Below are 19,364 nucleotides of genomic sequence, written 5' to 3' on the forward strand. Positions count from 1 at the left end.
GATTTTCTCATCAAAGACACAATGAAACCATACAAGCACTGGAAACTAGATGGATCTGACACGGACGTGAGGTAAGTTTTTCCTTCTCGAGTTTACCATTCCACAGAAGACCTAACACGCTAATTCAAAATATGATCTGTAAGATAGTCCTTGCTTCGACTTTGATGGTAATTTGAAGGCTTGTCATAAACTAGTCCCTTTTTCCTTCTATTCTTTGACAGTTTACTTGGAAGTCTTGTTGCCAAGAAGGACGACTACAATAAGTCTGCTGCCCTGCACTTTACAGGCATTACAGGCTCATACGCAACTACACCAGCCTGGGGCATCAGTACAATGACCTTCAGTATTTCATTATGGGTGAAGCTGGATAGTTTCCCCAGTTACTCGTATCATTTCTACAGCTATTGGTATAAGCCATACATCTTTCACATGGGCGTCTTTACTAATGACGCCCTAGTGTTAACTGGTAGAAGAAAATCAAATGACAATGCCGACCTCTTTGGAGTCGTTGGAGGGTAAGCGAAAACTTTGAGTATTTCATAATTCACGTGAATTTTGGGTCAGTATATTGTGATCTTGTTACCGTAACCGGGACCACTACTTGATTAGGATACGTGGTGAATAAAGGTGTTTGTGGTTTAAACACCGAGGTAGAATAAAGGTGGTGTTTATAGGTTAAACACTGAGATAGAAGTATTGCATGCTATCATTCCTCTAGTTTACCTCATTATCTATACCATCATCATCAACATCCCCATCATCATCGTTACCATTGTCATTTTCATAATCAACATCATTGTCGTCGTCATTATGACCATCATAATCATTATCATCAATCATCATATAGACCATTGTCATCATCATTAGTCACAAATATCATCATCATCATCATTCACCATCACCGGTCAATTCTTATCTTTCCACAAAATGTACCCGTTTGCCAGTGTCTTCAGATCTGTATTCCCTCGCTTCTTTTTGCTTAGTATCTCTCCTTATATTTTCTTAAAAGGAAAGTCGTTTTAAACAAATGGACCCACATCGTTAATGTGTGGAACAGAGAGGCCAAACAGGTAACGGGCTATCAAGATGGATTGAAGGTCTATCAGAAAACTTTAGACACATCAGAGTTAGATTTTCCTGTGCCTACTCGTTCTGTGTTCGATGTTGGTTTTAAGGGAGATTCTGATCGTGTCATGAAGGGATGGCTGCGAGAACTCCTCGTGTTTGATCGAGCATTGACAAATGAAGAGGCCAACATCCTTCAAGGTAACCGATTGACCCATGGGTAGGCAGGCAGGCAGGCAGGCAGGCAGGTAATCCTAATAAACGCTGTAGACATTACTGTATGTTATCCTTCTCATTCTCTTTTATCCCATTTTCAAAATAAACCAGATGCAACGTTGTTGGACCCGAGAATTTGGATCGGAGCCCCGCAAACCTACCTGAACATAGCACCAGTCTCTCAGCCAAAGACTAATTGCTTTTCCGCGAGAGCCTGGGGGACATATCAGTGGGAAGAAGTACCATGTGACCGGGAACTACAGTTTATCTGCAAAAAACCGGTTTAACTGGTTCACTTGTTGATTAACGACGTTCGCGGCCATCGTTTCGTTATCTTCGCCTTCGGCAAATAATTGTTAATTGTATAAATTGCATGGTGAGATCAATTCATTTGACTGATATTTCATTTATTATAAGTAACACGCACGGGATCCTGGTTTGCACAAAATTCGTTTTTGAGAACACATTTATATTTTGTCTTTATTTTGAGGAAGTAGCACTTAATAGCTAGTGACTAACAAAGTTGTGGCAATCGTTCCATGATTGAATTGGAATTTAGAAGTTAGTTTTTATAGAGGGAGTAAAGAAAAAACGGATACCACGGAGAGAATCCATTGAATCACTACAGGACGAGAGTCCACAAGTCCGGGAATCAAATCCGAGTCGCAATGGTGAGATGCAAGTGCAATAGTTTTGTGAAAAATGGACTAAACTGAACTGAATTATTGTGAAAATCGTGTTAAAAGAAGGCATGACTAATTTAGCTATAGTTCTTATCGATGTAATAAACTGTATTCAACAATCACGAATGAGTTGTAGACATGATAAATATTAGATGTACGAAGATTAGGCTGTGATATAATAAACAAAAACTCTTTGAGAGGAAATCAAAATCGTCATGCTTTCAAACCTTTTAAATTAAGACTGATTTTTACACTTCAAACTTCAAATTTCGGCAAAAAATACGCTATTGGAAAGTCTCCAAAACACTTATTTACTGATTGTCATGAGAATTCTTTATTTATAACTAAACGTATGACTTATTTTAAAGACTGTTTTTTTCGGTCGGAAAATTGGTCCAAAGCCAAAACTGTTAACATGCACCAGTTTCATTACATTTCAGTTTAAGCATCTTGCTAACGGCAAACGTGAAACAACCAAAATATTTGACTCTAGAATTAGTGAAAAAATCAATAGGAAAATATCTCCAAGTAGTAGATAAACGAAAGAATATTTTTCTATGGTAAGAAGATTCGCAAAAAAAAAAAAAAAAAAAAAAAAAACGAAAAAAACCCCAAAAAAACAAATAAAATAAAACAAAAAAAGAAGAAGCAGGAATACAGGAAAACGAAGGACGTTTTCCGTTTGCGGGAAGAAACACCTTTAATCTTTCTATTATTGGTGGTGCTAAAATAACCTGAACAGTGATTAGCCAATCCTAAATGACTTTGTTAACTATCCCAAAGTGTATAATAAACTAATTGTTCACGAAAACCTGTCAGTAATTAGTTGAATGCTGGATGACAGACACGGTTTTCTATTTTGTTGGCCAACATTCTAAGGTAAGTCAAATAAAAAGAAATATAAGCTAACGTTTAGCTAGTTAGCGTGATAACTTAATGTATAGTTCCTGCTGACAATAAAATGTAGATGTAGATGTTTTTCAACTTAGTTGCAATTCTACTATAAATTCTACTAAGAAGAGATAACTAGCTAAAAACTAGTGTGAGCTGCGTCGGTGTTTCTAATGAAACAGTAATGATGAAAAGGTAAATTATACACCGTGAAAAGATGAAAAAACTTACTGACGTTTCGGACGCTATTCTTTCGTCGTCTTTTACTCCGACGAAGTCCGAAACGTCAGTAAGTTTTTTCATCTTTTCACGGTGTATAATTTACTTTTTTTATCATTACTATAAATTCTACTGCGTTTCCATTAAAATAAACTTTCTATTATTGGATTTTTATTTTTTTGTACCTTGTACTACCCACCTGACTTCGATACACTTTTGACGATGTTACATGAATACAAAACGTAAGTAAACTTAACCAGGGGGAAGGTACTTTTAAGGAAATCTTGCAGAAGACATACTTTCGAATCAATGCGTTACAAGGTAGTTTGTACTCAGAAATTACCTTTGTTTTACGAGGGCACCCCTTAACAGCCAGTGGCAAACAAATCTGTGGTCCTCGTTCCATATTCGAATTACAAATACATTTTTTGGAAGAGGAAAAAAAAATCGAGGAACCCACAAAATTCCCTAGAAGCAGAGCAAAAGAACCAAGAAACAGAACAAACACAGGTATAATACTCACATGAGAAGGCTTGTCCAGGAATCGAACACAGGACAGCGATGAGAGGCGACGGATTAGCAGCGTATGATACCCATGTTTTCTGTACAAAAAGCAGAGACAACATCAAAACAAGCTTGCCCCAGCAATACAGAAATTAAATTGCAGATTTTTTTAAAGCAAGATGTTATCTTGCTTATTTATATTTATTGCAGGTGTTTTGCGCACTGGATTTTAATTTATTTATTCGTATTTATCATTTTTATTTTAATTTCAAATGTTGTTTATCTTAGAGATTTCGAAAGGATAGCAGTTTTGAGATGAAAAAGAACTTGGAAAAAAATAGAAAAAAACTTAGAATAAGTTCCACTGGACACCAACCGGGTGGGCGCCCATGAACATGAATTCTTTATCCAAACTTTCTAGGTAAAAGGCAAAAAAGTTAAAGCTAATTTTTTTTTCATTTATTAGGATTGATCAGGCACCTGCTGTCGATCGATTCATAGACAAAGTTAGGATTTAATTAGCGACGTTTTCAAAGCGGTATATCTTGTATTTAGAAGGAAATACGATACGTGAATTCATTGAGTTTTTGAGGTATTGTTCTCTCTTGCTACAGGGAATTTTTCTCTGGTTTTCCTTCCTCCGTAAAAATCAACATGTGAGTCGAGTGTTATGTGCATAAAATAGTAAATGTAGTGGTAGTGAGTGTGAGTAAAAGCAGGCCCACGTCAGTGAAAGCTGGCAGACAAAATAATCAGCCTGCTCTAACAAATGAGAGATTATTATTATTCTTTTAATTAACACAAGCGGAAAAAGACGAAACGAACCCGAAGAAATTAAAATTAACCTCTTAAACAAAATAAAAAATTTAAAAAAAATCTGAGTGAAGGCATCTGGATTGAACTTCTTATTTACAATTCAAGGCCAACTGATTTGAATGTTTCTTACTTATCAGTGCCATACAATAGACCCGTTTCGAATTCCAAATTACCGCTGTGTTTCTTGATTACAGACTCATTTGCACAGGGTTAGCCTCGACTTTGTGTAGAATATTCACGTGTTCCAGTCAAGGTCCGTCGAGTTTCAAAGTGTTTGTATTGTTGAAGTTGTGCATTCTTTACTTTTACCGTTGGTATTTGTGAATATTTAAACACTGATACGAGGCTAACCCTCTGCAAATGAGTCTGTAATCAAGGAACACAGCGGTAATTTGGAATTCGAAACTGGTCTATTATACAACATTTCCACTAAAATGTACATCATCATCAACTTCAAACTAAGACCATAGCTACTGAACATGCCAAGACTAATGTCCGGTGTCAATCAGTTCAAAATTAATCGATGCTTTTCACAGCCACCATGTTGGATGAATTTAACAAATGAATTGTCATTAGTCTCTTTTGTTATATCCTCCAACATGGCCGCCATGTCTTTTGCAAACCAGGAATCCAACTTCGAAAAGCTTCAAAAAGCCAATAAAAATGTTTGATATGGCTATAAAAACAGAAAAGAAAACCTCATGAAAAGGAAAATATTTCGGTACGAGCTGCTGACCTTGTTTTTCTTTCAGTTACAGGATGACTCAGTTTTGGGTTCTTTTATTCTTCTGTGGGTTCCATTTCTTTCCTGTTGACGCTAAGATGTGTTCAAACTTCTATTTTTCTCGTCAACTTGGTAAGAGGATGCGATGTTCCATTTACAAAACATTGTCAGCTGTCAACGTGCTTGACTGCCATAAATCATGCGTATCAGAATTGAGTTGTTTCTCCATCAACTTTTACCTAAATGAGAATGAAACAAGCGTCTGTGAGCTGATTAAAGGAACGACCAGTTCTTTGGGAAATCCAGATTGTCTTGTCTCGAAGCAAGGAAGTGAATACAACGAGTTATTGGTGAGTAAACACAGAGAGATTATGAAGTGGTTTCGTCTGGTTTCGTTTCCGTCATTTTGTTGTTGTTGTTGCATTTCAGAATACAGGTTCTTGTTCAACTGCGTCGTGCGAAGCAGGAAAAACCAGAAAAGGTAAAAGCGCTAAATGTTAGAATTTGCAGGGCAAGTGAAGGGAGAGTGTTTACATCTCCCTTATTGGCCATGATTATTTTCCCAAATATTTTGAAAATATCGTGTGTAGGATCATTTTTACTGTGTGGTTTTTAAGGTGATGGGGGTGATTCCCCCACATTCCTACATTGAATGAAACAAAATTTAACAAGTGTGGACTAAGAGTTATTTTTATTTTGCTTACATCATCAGCGTTGCCTGGCAACTGGTACCAGTTGGGTTCATCTGCGTTCAAACTTTTTGAGTTAAAGAAAAACTATACAGAAGCCAGTGCAGTATGTTCAGCTAACGGAGGAAGTCTGGCCACCATCAACAGCGACGATGAAAACAAATTTGTTACCGAGTTGTACCTCAGGGAGCAGGAGTCTAAAAGAGGTGAGGGGTCATCCTCCAACTCTGTTTTCCCGCCAAAACATAAAGGGAGGAAGAAAAAAGAGTCAGAAACACGTTAAAAAAAGAATACGAATCTCAATTTGTTGTTTTTCTTTTTTCGCGAGTAGAGTTTCTCATCAAAGACACAATGAAACCATACAAGCACTGGAAACTAGATGGATCTGACCCGGATGTGAGGTAAGTTTTTTCTTCTCGAGTTTACCATCCCACAGAAGACCTAACACGCTAATTCAAAATATGATCTGTAAGATAGCCTTGCTTCGGCTTTGATGCTAATTTGAAGGCTTGTCATAAACTAGTCCCTTTTTCCTTCTATTCTTTGGCAGTTTACTTGGAAGTCTTGTTGCCAAGGAGGACGACTACAATAAGTCTGCTGCCCTGCACTTTACAGGCATTACAGGCTCATACGCAACTACACCAGCCTGGGGCATCAGTACAATGACCTTCAGTATTTCATTATGGGTGAAGCTGGATAGTTTCCCCAGTTACTCGTATTATTTCTACAGCTATTGGCACAAGCCATACATCTTTCACATGGGCGTCTTTACTAACGGCGCCCTAGTGTTAACTGGTAGAAGAAAATCAAATGACAATGCCGACCTCTTTGTAGTCGTTGGAGGGTAAGCAAAAACCTTGAGTATTTCATAATTCGCGTGAATTTTGGGTCAGTATATTGTGATCTTGTTACCGTAACCGGGACCACTACTTGATTAGGATACGTGGTGAATAAAGGTGTTTGTGGTTTAAACACCGAGGTAGAATAAAGGTGGTGTTTATAGGTTAAACACCTGAGATAGAAGTATTGCATGCTATCATTCCTCTAGTATACCTCATTATCTATGCCATCATCATCAACATCCCCATCATCATCGTTACCATTGTCATTTTCATAATCATTGTCATCGTCATTATGACCATCATAATCATTATCATCAATCATCATGAAAACCATTGTCATCATCATTAGTCACAAATATCATCATCATCATCATTCACCATCACCGGTCAATTCTTATCTTTCCACAAAATGTACCCGTTTGCCAGTGTCTTCAGATCTGTATTCCCTCGCTTCTTTTTGCTTAGTATCTCTCCTTATATTTTCTTAAAAGGAAAGTCGTTTTAAACAAATGGACCCACATCGTTAATGTGTGGAACAGAGAGGCCAAACAGGTAACGGGCTATCAAGATGGATTGAAGGTCTATCAGAAAACTTTAGACACATCAGAGTTAGATCTCCCGGTGCCTACTCGTTCTGTGTTCGATGTTGGTTTTAAGGGAGATTCTGATCATGTCATGAAGGGATGGCTGCGAGAACTCCTCGTGTTTTTTAGGCAGGCAGGCAGGCAGGCAGGCAGGCAGGCAGGCAGGCAGGCAGGCAGGTAATCCTAATAAACGTTGTAGACATTACTGTATGTTATCCTTCTGATTCTCTTTTATCCCATTTTCAAAATAAACCAGATGCAACGTTGTTGGACCCGAGAATTTGGATCGGAGCCCCTCAAACCTACCGGAAACATGGTACCAGTCTCTCAGCCAAAGACTAATTGCTTTTCCGCGAGGGCCTGGGGGACATATCAGTGGGAAGAAGTACCATGTGACCGGAAACTACAGTTTATCTGCAAAAAACCGGTTTAACTGGTTCACTCGTTGATTAACGACGTTCGCGGCCATCGTTTCGTTATCTTCGCCTTCGGCAAATAATTGTTAATTGTATAAATTGCATGGTGAGATCAATTCATTTGACTGATATTTCATTTATTATAAGTAACACGCACAGGATCCTGGTTTGCACAAAATTCGTTTTTGAGAACACATTTATATTTTGTCTTTATTTTGAGGAAGTAGCACTTAATAGCTAGTGACTAACAAAGTTGTGGCAATCGTTCCATGATTGAATTGGAATTTAGAAGTTAGTTTTTATAGAGGGAGTAAAGAAAAAACGGATACCACGGAGAGAATCCATTGAATCACTACAGGACGAGAGTCCACAAGTCCGGGAATCAAACCCGAGTCGCAATGGTGAGATGCAAGTGCAATAGTTTTGTGAAAAATGGACTAAACTGAACTGAATTATTGTGAAAATCGTAAGTAATTGAGCTATAGTTCTTAGCGATGTAATAAACTGTATTCAACAATCACAAAAGAGTTATACACGATAAATATTAGTTATACAAAGATTAACTGTGATACAATCAACAGAAAGTCTCCAAAACACTTATAACCGGTTCCAAAGTATTTTGGGATTTTCCATTTTAGAAAATAATGAATTAGAATGGTCTTATTAGCCAAACTAGCATGCCAATGGATGAACTGCCATTCGTTGTTTATCAATTTTTTTAAACACTAGCAAACTTCAGCGAAAATTTAATTTTTTTGGTTTGAAAACCTAAGAGAGGCACTTTGGAAGCTACTTCAATAAATAGGCAATACGCAAGTATGGTTCTCCTTTACTTTAATCAACACGCAAAATATCTGTGTTTACAATATGTACATTATGAAGGCATAGATAAGGATAAACAAAATGAAGGGTTTTTCAGTGATCGCTTGCCATGATTACAAAACAGTGTGAGAAGACACGGTTCAGTGTTTTTTGTAAATGCAATGTTAAAACTGGCCTAAAATTAACACTTTTAATCCTTCACGTCCATCTGTATGCTTTTTTATCACTAAACAAGCTGTATAAATCCTCCTATACAAGCTATTTGGCATTATATGATACATTTTACCACCACATGGCTCAAAATTTTTGAGCATACTCAAGGCACCATAGAATTAAGATAAAAATACAATGCATGTCCATGGGAGTGCTCAAAATTTTTGAGCATACTCAAGGCACCATAGAATTAAGATAAAAATACAATGTATGTCCATGGGAATGCTCAAAATTTTTGAGCATTCTCAAGGCAAACAAATTACATATGTATTTGGATGTTTACGAAAATTACGCTTTGAATTCCTGGTTATTTTTACTTGAAAAACGAAAGATAATTACAGATAATCCAATAAAATATCAGGTTTAGTGAAATTTACCTTGGATGTCTTTCATTAAAATCCAAATTTTGAAGATTTCCGAACTTTTTAAGGACAAATCGACATTGCAAAACAGACTTGAAACTGGTTTTTTAAAAAATGGTAAGCAAAATATAATCTTACTTTTACTTCTTTTTTACATAAAGATATTTGGTTATCTATATGAAGAGTCTTGTTTTTACATGGGCTGTATTTTTACCGCAATGAAAATAGAAAAAAGAAATGTTCCTGATATAAAACAATGATAAAATTCCTCCGAAACTTTCTCCAATAATAGTTGAGTTGTGATCTGGAAGTTTCTTGTTTTAAGTTCAATGATTTTCGCTTTGTTTACATCCTCAAATGTAGCACAAAACCAGTTTTTTTGTTATGACTTTGCCACTTGAACTCCTTCATACTTCCTTCTATCGATAATGATGATTTTTGAACCAAAACTTTCCAGTAATCACTCGTAGTAGTTTTGAAGCTTCGTTGCACAGTTTTTAGTTTGAATGACTTCAACTCAAAAACCAAGTTTTTATCAGTTGTTTGATTCGTGAGCCTGTCGCAGCTTTTGATTGGCTAACAGACAAAATCTAGTAAAACTGGTTTTCCTTGAATTCGTGATCGACCTCTGATCGACATTGCATCATCTGCAAAGTAAGTGGTGACTAAATCGTTGAAAATCAGCTGCAAAATGCAGCGTTTTTCAGTACTTGAAAGCTACTTTAATCGTAAAATTGAATTCGTGACATTTACCAGAAGCAAAAGAAGGCCTTATCAAGCAAATTGAATGGAATACCAGTGAAATATAATCATTTGAAAAGGAAGATCTTCGTTCACCATGCATGCATAATAATGTAAACAAAGGTGTGTTTTTCTCGCAAAAATAGTTAAATAAGACGGAATTGTTTTAAAGATATCCTTTTTTGAATAAAAGAATTTAGTTGGGCAGTAGTGCTGCACCTCGGAAATCTACCGGTTCTCGTGAGAAACGATTTTTAGTTTAATTTAGCTTACTATCGCTTAGCTTACTATTTAACCTGGAGATTTACCTTAGCATTTGAGTGTTTTATATTGCACTTTTTTTACTCCTGCTTTTTGTGTTTTACTCAATAAATGTTCGTCTTTTCATATCATCGTAGTGCATGTTTTAATGTTTTAAGCTAGTAAAACCAGTAAATTGATAATTGAGGTTGTTTTTCCAGCATTTTTCCGGTGGAATCTTAATCAGTCCATGTAAAAGTTGAAAGAGTCGTGGAAAAGTTGAAAAAGCCGTGGAAGGGTCTATTTGTCACATCAATAATAGTTTATCCATATAAAAGTTTACTTTCTAAACCTTTTATTTTAAAATGCTTGGTCATTCTTTTCCATCAGAGTGCTCAAAATGTTTGAGCATTCCCGTGGACAGAATGACAAGAAGCACGACCTTCCATCAGAGTGCTCAAAATTTTTGAGCATTGCCGTGGACTGAACGGATGACAAGAAGCATACCTTCCACCAGAATGCTTCATTTTTTTCCAATAAAAACTACTCAAATGAAATTTCAAATGACATGATGGAGATAATACCTAAAGTTTTTGTTTCAAAATGAAGTGCAAAAACATTTGTACAGAAAAATCAACCAAAAAAATCAATTCGATTGCCATGGTTAACATAAACCTGCGATGATGATAACAAATCGCTGCTAATTTTCTAAAATGGAAAATCCCAAAATACTTTGGAACCGGTTTTATGAGGGAAATACTGATTGTCATGGCAATTGTTTATTTATCACTAAACGCATGAATCATTTTATTGGTCCAAAACCAAAACTGTTTTATTACATTACAGTTACTTTCTAGGCTTGGTTGTTAGATAGTTTAAGCATCTTGCTAACGGGAAACGTGAAAGTCAGTTAAGAACCAAAATATTCGGCTCTAGAATTAATGAAAAAGAATAGGAAAATATCTGCAGGTAGTGGATAAACAAAAGAATATTTTTCTTTGGTGAAAAGATTTGTGGAAAAAAAAAAAAAAAAAAAAAAAAAAACACAGGAAAACGAAGGAAATGTGGTGAAATTTTCCGTTTGCGGGAATAAACACCTTTAATCTTTCTATTATTGGTGCTGCTAAAATAACCTGAACAGTGATTAGCCAATCCTAAATGACTTTGTTAACTATCCCAAAGTGTATAATAAACTAATTGTTCACGAAAACCTGTCAGTAATTAGTTGAATGCTGGATGACAGAGACACGGTTTTATACTTTTGTTGGCCAACATTTTAAGGTAAGTAAAGTAGAAAAAGAAGATAAATAAGCTTACGGTTTTCAACTTAGCAGCAATTCTACTGCGTTTCCATTAAAAAAACTTGCCATTATTTGATTTTATTTTCGTACCTTTTATTGAACACCAAATTTCGATGCACTTTTGACGATCAGGGTTACATGAATATTAGACTTCACAGTAAAGTTAGGGGGATGGTACTTTTAAGCCGGAAATCGTGTAGGGGACGTACTTGCGAATCATCAATGCAGCCAAGAAACATGTATAATACTCGCATGTGAAGACTTGTCCAGGAATCCAACACAGGACAACGATGAGAGGCGACGGATTAGCAGCGTATGATACCCATGTTTTCTGTGTAAAAAGCAGAGACAACATCAAAACAAACTTGTCCCAGTAATACAGAAATTAAATTGCAGATTTTTTTGCCTACCAGATGTTATCTTATTTATATTTATTGCATGTTTTCTGTACAAAAAGCAGAGACAACATCAAAACGAGCTCGTTTCAGCGAAGGCCTGTCCCAGCGAAGATATCTCGTCTATGTCTGGGCAGCAATACAGAAATTAAATTGCAAATTTTTTGCCCGCAAGATTTTATCTTACTTATTTATATTAATTAATCTTTTTATTTATTCCAAATGTTTATTATTTTGGAGATCTCGAAACTGGAGGCGCTTTGATATACGTTAGTAGTTTTGAGATGAAAAAGAACTTGGAAGAAAAGGAGAAAAACTTAGAATAAGTTCCATTTAGTGTCACCCAAAGCGGGTGGGCGCCCACTGAGTTACACTCGAATTTTTGATCCAAACTTTTTAGGCAAAAGCAAAACGTTAAAGCTAATTTTTTACTTCGGCCAATTCTCCCGAGCCAGGGGTTAATCGTTTATGTGTAAAGCACTCGAATAGTGCGACCTTTACTCACTCAGACTACTGTATCTATCAATGCTCCTTTTACGGGTATTTAAAAGCTAAAGCTACGCTGGATAGAGAGAAGTCGAAACAGATGTAGAGATTCTGATTATTGGGCAAAAATAATTAAGAAAACATTTATATAATACCAAACCAAATATTCAAAATGAAACAAATAGTATTTGCTTTACGAGGGTAACACTTGATAGCCAGTGGCTAAAAAACTTGTGGTCCTCATCATAGATGATTGTCAATGATTGGAAGTTGATTATTGTGGAGGGAGGAAAATCGTAGAAACCGTAAAAAAACCTTGAGAAAATAAAGTTATATATACATATATAAACCCTATGAGCACAGGAAAGGACCAAAAAACAACTTTACTTACTGAAGAAACCGAGAGTTCGGTAAAGTTCAAATCTATAATTAGGAATAACCCAGGCACCTGCTGTTGATCGATTCAGTGGTTAGGAGTTAATTGGCAACGTTTTCAAAGCGGTATATCTTGTATTTAGAAGGAAACACGATACGTGAATTCATTGAGTTTTTGAGGTATCGTTCTCTCTCTTGCTACAGGGGATTTTTCTCTGGTTTTCCTTCCTCCGTAAAAATCAACATGTGAGTCGAGTGTTATGTGCATAAAATAGTAAATGTAGTGGTAGTGAGTGTGAGTGAAAGCAGGCCCACGTCAGACAAAATAATCAGCCTGGTGTAACAAATGAGAGATTTTTATTATTCTTTTAATTAACACAAGCGGGAAAAGACGAACCAAATCAAGAAAATAGCGCATTTAATTAACCTCTTAAACAAAATTAAAAAAACAAAAACAAAAACAAAAAAACAAAAACAAAACAAAAAAAAAAAAAAAAAAAAAAAAGAAAAGAAGAAAAGAAGAAAAGAAGAAAAAAAAAATCTCTGAGGAGTGAAGAAATTTTTAAAAGTGAACAGATATATCAAATTCGAGCAAGTTTTGACTTTTGAAATTCATAGGTATGTCAGTGTATTTTGGCTGAACAGTTCGATCAAATTTGTTCAATATCTTTATTTTTATAATATTGGGCAAAAATCTCATATCTATGATAGTTTAACACCAAGCTGCCTAAATCCCTAGATGGGCTATTTTGTGTTTTACTACTGAATAACTGATTACAGTTTTAACGCACCTACAAAGTCGGTACTTGACTATAACAGGTGTTGTATAATTCACCTATTCGGCGCTAGCTTGGATTGTGTTACGGTCACCAAAAAGTTCGAACATTGTTCTCGGATTTCCATACAAATTCACTGACTTTGAAGAGAAAATTTAGGTAGATTTCTTTAGTTAGCTATCTTAACAACAGTAACAAAAGCTTCAATCAAGCTAGAAAAATGATCATTCACTTGTATTTAGAGAACTAACTAAACATTAACCAAGTAAATAGTTCTTTTAGAGTCAGTACATTTGTACGGAAATTCGAGAACAATGTCCGAACTTTTTGGTGGCCGTAACACAATCTAAGACAATTTATACCCCGTGACGGCAAGCGCCGAAAAGGTGAATTTACTGACATTTTGAAATCTTAGATTTTTAAATTTTAGATGACAGACCTAATATTTACGATACTGTTGGTCAGCGGACTGGTTCTCAGGGCTGTGCATGCTCAAGCAAGTTTTGGTTTCACCTCTTCACGCCACTACCACAAAAGGCTGGGGTACGGAATTTTTAGAACCCTGGAATCCAGTCCAACTGAGTGCCAAAAAGAGTGTGCGAAGACAGCCAGTTGTTTCTCAGTCAATACATACAGGAATGAAAGAGAGGCGATGATTTGTGAGCTGCTTAATGAGACTAAGGCATCAGCAGGGTCGTCAGCATTTGGGCACAAAAATGGAGGAGAACACTATGAGCTTGAGGTGAGAAAAGATCTTATTTCTTATTTATTTATAAAATTGAAAATTTTTTTTCTTTCTTTAATGGTTTGCTGATAAACAGCAGTGACATAGTGAGGTATTGGTCATGGAGGAGGGGGGGGGGGGGGGGGTTGGTCATGGAGGGGGGGGGGGGGAGGAGGGAATGTACCATTTTCCTGCCAAAACACACACGTACAGGTTTCATCTTTAGACATTCACACCATATCCACAGATTAAGTAAAAGTTCATAGGGGGCTGCCTACCCCATTCCCCTTCCCCCTTGCTACACCACTGGTAAGCAAGCAGCCATCTGCTCCAGTGGAAAAACCTCCCTACCCACCCCCAACCCCCCCCCCCCCCTTCCCCCAAACCAATTTTTTAATAAATCTGTGTATATGGTGGCAAACTTTGAAGATAAAACATATATGCTTGTGTACTGGATGGAAAATGGTACATTGACCCCTCCCCCCTAACTAACTTGCTATACCCCTGATTTGATATAATATGCTACATACACACTGGAGGCGAAAATGTTATTTATACTTATTTCTAGATTAAAAACAACAATAAAATAGACCTTATTTGTGGTGTGACAATGTTTTCCCAATTCAGCGTGACAAACCTCTAGAGGGTTCATTTTCTTTTGTTTTTAACTCTTCGAAAAATTCATGAGTACCCCAAAGGATACGAAAGTATAACGATGATATCCCGACAAGTTTCAAAACAGTAGCTGTTCATTCCCCCAGAGGTTCGTCAAGTTCAATTGGGAAAACATTATCACATCACGAATATGGTCTATTGTAGGTATTCTGCAAGCCATTTTTATTTGATTCTTTTAGACTTTTACTACATGTGTAGATTATGAGTCAAAACAGTGCAAATTAACAAAAAAAGGTAAAAAAGAAAGACATTTTTCACTATTTTGTTTTGATATTCAGAATTAGATGTTATCATTCACTTTTATTCAGTTTTTTTTCCATGTTTATTCACACTATCTGTCTATATATTTATTTAATCATGCATTCGCTCTGCACACATTCATTTATTCACTTTTATTATTTTGCATTCATTAAATCATTCTTTCACATTTATTCTCTGACGTCCATATATTCATTCACTATTTTTTCACTTTCATTCTTTTATTAATTTATTCACTTTCATCGAGTCATTCTTTCCTATTTTTTTCATTCCCATATATTCATTCATTAATTCATGGATGCATGCATCCATTCATTCATTCACTCATTCATTTTTTTTTGTTTTCCAGGTATTATTCCTGGACATTGGTACGTCTATGATTCATCCGCCTTCAAACTCTTCAAGGCCGCTAAAAAACCACACCGAAGCTACTGCAGTGTGTGCTGCTAACGGAGGTCAACTAGCTATCATCAACAACGAAAATGAAAATGAACTTTTGTCTGAAGTTCTTCTACCAAAAGTTACGAAAGGTTACCAAAACAGAATGTGTTATTTTTCTCATTGAAGAAATTGCTTGAGTGTAAAGATGTAATAATAGCTTACCTTTAATGCTTATCCTTTAGATCCAAAAGCAATTATCCAAGGTCTGAAGCCTTTGAAACACTGGAAACTTGATGGAAGTGACACTGATGTGGTGTAAGTATTCAAACAAACAGCGATAAATAAAATATATTTAGCTTTTAAAGTTTATAACTACACATTTTTGAATGCTTTGAATCAAGCTTAACTTTAATACTGAGGACCAATTCTTAAAATCACTAGCAATAAGTAGAAAAAAGAAGAAAATAAAATATAAGGAATACAACTTACTTACCTTTTAAACCTCTCTGTGAATGTGATGCTCTAGAGAAGAGTAAAAATAGAGAAAATCACTCATAAAGTGCAGCGACTAAAAACTGCTTCAATGATGGCGCATGTACCACAGGCAGCCCGCATTTTTCCACAGCAAACCCACAAGTAAAACTACATCATTATTTTCAAACATTATATCCGTTTTCACGTGTGGACGGAAAACTTTTTTTTCGGTTTCGGTGTGAAAATTGCGGATTCAAATTTATCCGGCATAGTGTGGACGGGGCCTTAGTGTCCATGCTTGAAACTTAAGGCTAATTCTTTCATATTGTGATTGTTAATACAGTATCTTGCAATTAATTGGTCTGACAAAAGTATACTCTCGAACGTTTTTGTATACTTGGAGAAAACAAACATTTATTTTCTCACTCAAACTCTTCAAAATTCTTAGAAATCGTGCTAAAGTGCACGCATGCGCAAACGATTTTCTCCAGTGTCGTTGATGATAATGGTAATGATGGTAATGATGATGATGGTGGTGATGATGATGACGAAAATAGTGATAATGATGGTGGTGATGATGATTATGATGATAGTGAAGATGATGATAGTGGTGGAGATGATGATGATAGTGATAACGATGATGGCTTTAGTGATAATGATGATAATGGTGGTGATGATGATGATAATAGTAATGATAATTATGGTAATTACTACTTTTTCCCATTTTCTCCTCTCCTTTAGTTTATACGGAGATGCAGTCTTCAAGAAAGGTGTCAATGACCGCTTCCCTGTCCTATATCTACCAGGCAGTGAGGGCTCATATGCTACAACCCCAGCTTTAGACATCACTGATACCAGTATGACTATAGCACTATGGATAAAATTGGATTCTACTCCTTCCTCCAAATATTTCCTTTACTCATACTGGCACGATCCACAAATTTTTACAATTATAGTTTATAGCAATGGAGGTAGAGGGACATTCTATGTAGAGGCAAAGACGAAGGGAGATCTAGACAACACCGTCCAATCTTTCTCTTTTGGAGAAGGGTACATTTTAGCCTGCATTAATGCGCTTCAGAACGATTCTATGGGATCAGAAATCGAAACAAACATGTTACATGTTATGGTGTGCAATTTCAGACCACGTGTCATTCCCCCGAGTATCATCATTTTTGTTTGGATGCAAATGAAAGATTAAGAATCCGAAACGTGACCTGAAATGGGCAAAACAAACACCAAAGCTAGAGATTTTTTCTAACCTGTAGCTCCTTCAAATAAGGTACATCTTGAAGCCAAAGAAGATAAGAAAACTAGAATTTATTTTTTTATCATTAAACAATAATTTCTGATGTCAAGACCACCCGCTATCTCCTATTTTCGTTTGCTCTAGCCATCTTTTCAAGAAAAGGCGTAGGCTCAAAATCTTTATCTTAATAAAGTTCTTTATATTTCAAAAGGTCCGTGGATGTCAACGTCTGGACGCAAGCCGCCTTCACCTTGGACAAAAGTTTGAAAAAAGCCTTTTTCTTCAAGGACGGTGTACAGATGTCATTCGGAACTGGTACTAAAGCGTCCCCTCCATTGCTACCTGTTCGCAACGTGTTTGATATTGGTCTCAATCGAGGTGCTAACTCAGTCATGACAGGCTGGATAAAGGATCTTATGGTATTCAATCGAGCGCTGACGATCGGGGAAATTAGGAGTATCAAAGGTGAGGTAAAATAAAGTGTCCTAATTTCCCTTACAATCAGTCGACTAGAGCTTCTTTACTAACGTACTAAATGAAAAATGAGGTCCAGATACTGAATGAATGGTACATGAGGTCAAAGGGTGTCCAGATACTGAATGAATGGTTCATGAGGTCAAAGGGTGTCCAGATACTGAATGAATGGTTCATGAGGTCAAAGGGGGTACAGATACTGAATGAATGGAACATGAGGTCAAAGGGGGTCCAGATACTGAATGAATGGAACATGAGATCAAAGGGTGTCCAGATACTGAATGAATAAAACATGAGGTCAAAGGGTGTTCAGATACTGATTGGATTGAACATGAGGTCAAAGGGTGTCCAGATACTGAATGAATGGTTCATGAGGTCAAAGGGTGTCCAGATACTGAATGAATGGTTCATGAGGTCAAAGGGTGTCCAGATACTGAATGAATGGTTCATGAGGTCAAAGGGTGTCCAGATACTGAATGAATGGTTCATGAGGTCAAAGGGTGTCCAGATACTGAATGAATGGTTCATGAGGTCAAAGGGTGTCCAAATACTGAATGAATGGTTCATGCAAAGGGGGTCTAGATACTGAATGAATGGAACATGAGGTCAAAGGGGGTCCAGATACTGAATGAATGGTTCATGAGGTCAAAGGGTGTCCAGATACTGAATTAATGGTTCATGAGGTCAAAGGGTGTCCAGATACTGAATGAATGGTTCATGAGGTCAAAGGGTGTCCAGATACTGAATGAATGGTTCATGAGGTCAAAGGGTGTCCAGATACTGAATGAATGGTACATGAGGTCAAAGGGTGTCCAGATACTGAATGAATGGTACATGAGGTCAAAGGGTGTCCAAATACTGAATGAATGGTACACGAGGTCAAATCAATAATAACACAATAAATGTTTTCATTTTTCTTTCTATCAGCTGCAACAAGCTTAGACTTCAACGTTTGGATTGGAGCTCCTAAAACTTACTTAAACTTTGCGCCCGACCCACAGCCCAGTACCAGCTGCGTGTCTATGAGAGCCTTGGGTAAATACCAATGGAAGAAAGCCGAGTGTCAGAAGAAGACGGAGTTTATCTGCAGTAAACCGGTTTAAAAGCACAGCACAACACTATATTAATAGCGGTAGATCTACAGCTAAAGTAATCAAGACATATTCATAGCGGCCATAAAGTGTTAGTAATTATGACTTCCTAGCATAACACTATTCTCTACTTTCACATCCCCATAATGCCTTGCCGCCGCTATTAGTGTCGTCACCCAACGCTAGAGTGAGCGTTGCGTGACGACACTAATAGTTGCGCGATCTTGTTTGCCGCATTAATACGCCTAAAGAAATTAACAGCACTTTGCTTGGTATGTAGTATTTATGTAAGTGAATAAATCGAATGTAAAAGCAGTAACTAGTCGATTTGTCATGTTCTTATATCAAAGTGTTTAAAAATGAAACAATACAGATGCAATAATGAAAATTGTAGTGATGTTCAAATGCCAATAAAGCGCGAAAAGCCACGAGGAATTAGGACCACTTCAGTCACGTGTCATTTCATCGATGTTGATGACACTGATGATGGTGATGATGAGGATGGTGATGATGAGGATGGTGATGATGATGGTGATGATAATGGTGATGATAATGGTGATGATGATGGTGATGATGTTGATGATGATGATGATATTAGTATTTGGTCAGTAATCAAACAAACAAAAAACATTAAAAAAAGCTTTTCATGCACAAAATGGCGTTTTATAGCGTACGAAA

At 36.6% G+C, this 19,364-nt stretch overlaps 3 protein-coding genes and 1 long non-coding RNA gene across 7 annotated transcripts in view; 3 read left to right on the forward strand and 1 right to left on the reverse strand.

Annotated features, from left to right (window-relative positions):
• The window catches only part of LOC116290929 (uncharacterized), a 2,307-nt gene extending 221 nt beyond the window's left edge, over positions 1-2,086 (forward strand). The window contains exons 2-5 of the mRNA XM_031698053.2: positions 2-71; positions 222-515; positions 1,010-1,266; positions 1,393-2,086. Coding sequence (XP_031553913.2) covers positions 22-71; positions 222-515; positions 1,010-1,266; positions 1,393-1,568 — 777 coding nt within the window. The 5' untranslated portion in view covers positions 2-21 and the 3' untranslated portion in view covers positions 1,569-2,086. The remainder of the gene's footprint in view (position 1; positions 72-221; positions 516-1,009; positions 1,267-1,392) is intronic.
• LOC116290930 (uncharacterized) overlaps positions 1-16,042 on the reverse strand; it is a 25,204-nt gene extending 9,162 nt beyond the window's left edge. The window contains exons 1-4 of one of the 4 annotated variants that reach the window (XR_016119826.1): positions 15,892-16,042; positions 15,621-15,703; positions 11,419-11,659; positions 3,598-3,676 (exon numbers count right to left, since the gene is read on the reverse strand). This is a non-coding gene — a long non-coding RNA (uncharacterized LOC116290930). The remainder of the gene's footprint in view (positions 1-3,597; positions 3,677-11,418; positions 11,660-15,620; positions 15,704-15,891) is intronic. The other 3 variants (XR_016119827.1, XR_016119828.1, XR_004196519.2) reach the window with 3 other exon arrangements.
• LOC116290931 (uncharacterized) lies at positions 5,104-8,177 on the forward strand. The gene is made up of 7 exons (XM_089030210.1): positions 5,104-5,468; positions 5,548-5,599; positions 5,831-6,013; positions 6,139-6,208; positions 6,358-6,651; positions 7,141-7,201; positions 7,490-8,177. Exons 1-7 carry the CDS (start codon positions 5,154-5,156, stop codon positions 7,664-7,666), a joined length of 1,152 nt encoding a protein of 383 aa, XP_088886336.1. The 5' UTR covers positions 5,104-5,153; the 3' UTR covers positions 7,667-8,177.
• A 1,319-nt stretch (positions 16,043-17,361) lies between the features above and the next one.
• LOC116290925 (uncharacterized) lies at positions 17,362-18,954 on the forward strand. The gene is made up of 2 exons (XM_031698048.2): positions 17,362-17,586; positions 18,523-18,954. The coding sequence occupies exons 1-2, from the start codon at positions 17,421-17,423 to the stop codon at positions 18,696-18,698; spliced, it is 342 nt and encodes a 113-aa protein (XP_031553908.2). The 5' UTR covers positions 17,362-17,420; the 3' UTR covers positions 18,699-18,954.
• The last annotated feature ends 410 nt before the right edge of the window (positions 18,955-19,364 follow it).

Source organism: Actinia tenebrosa, unplaced genomic scaffold, assembly GCF_029948245.1.
Source record: "Actinia tenebrosa isolate PJP-AT-01 unplaced genomic scaffold, QUT_ActTen_1.0 PGA_scaffold15__27_contigs__length_11533743, whole genome shotgun sequence".
Lineage (NCBI taxonomy): Eukaryota > Metazoa > Cnidaria > Anthozoa > Actiniaria > Actiniidae > Actinia > Actinia tenebrosa.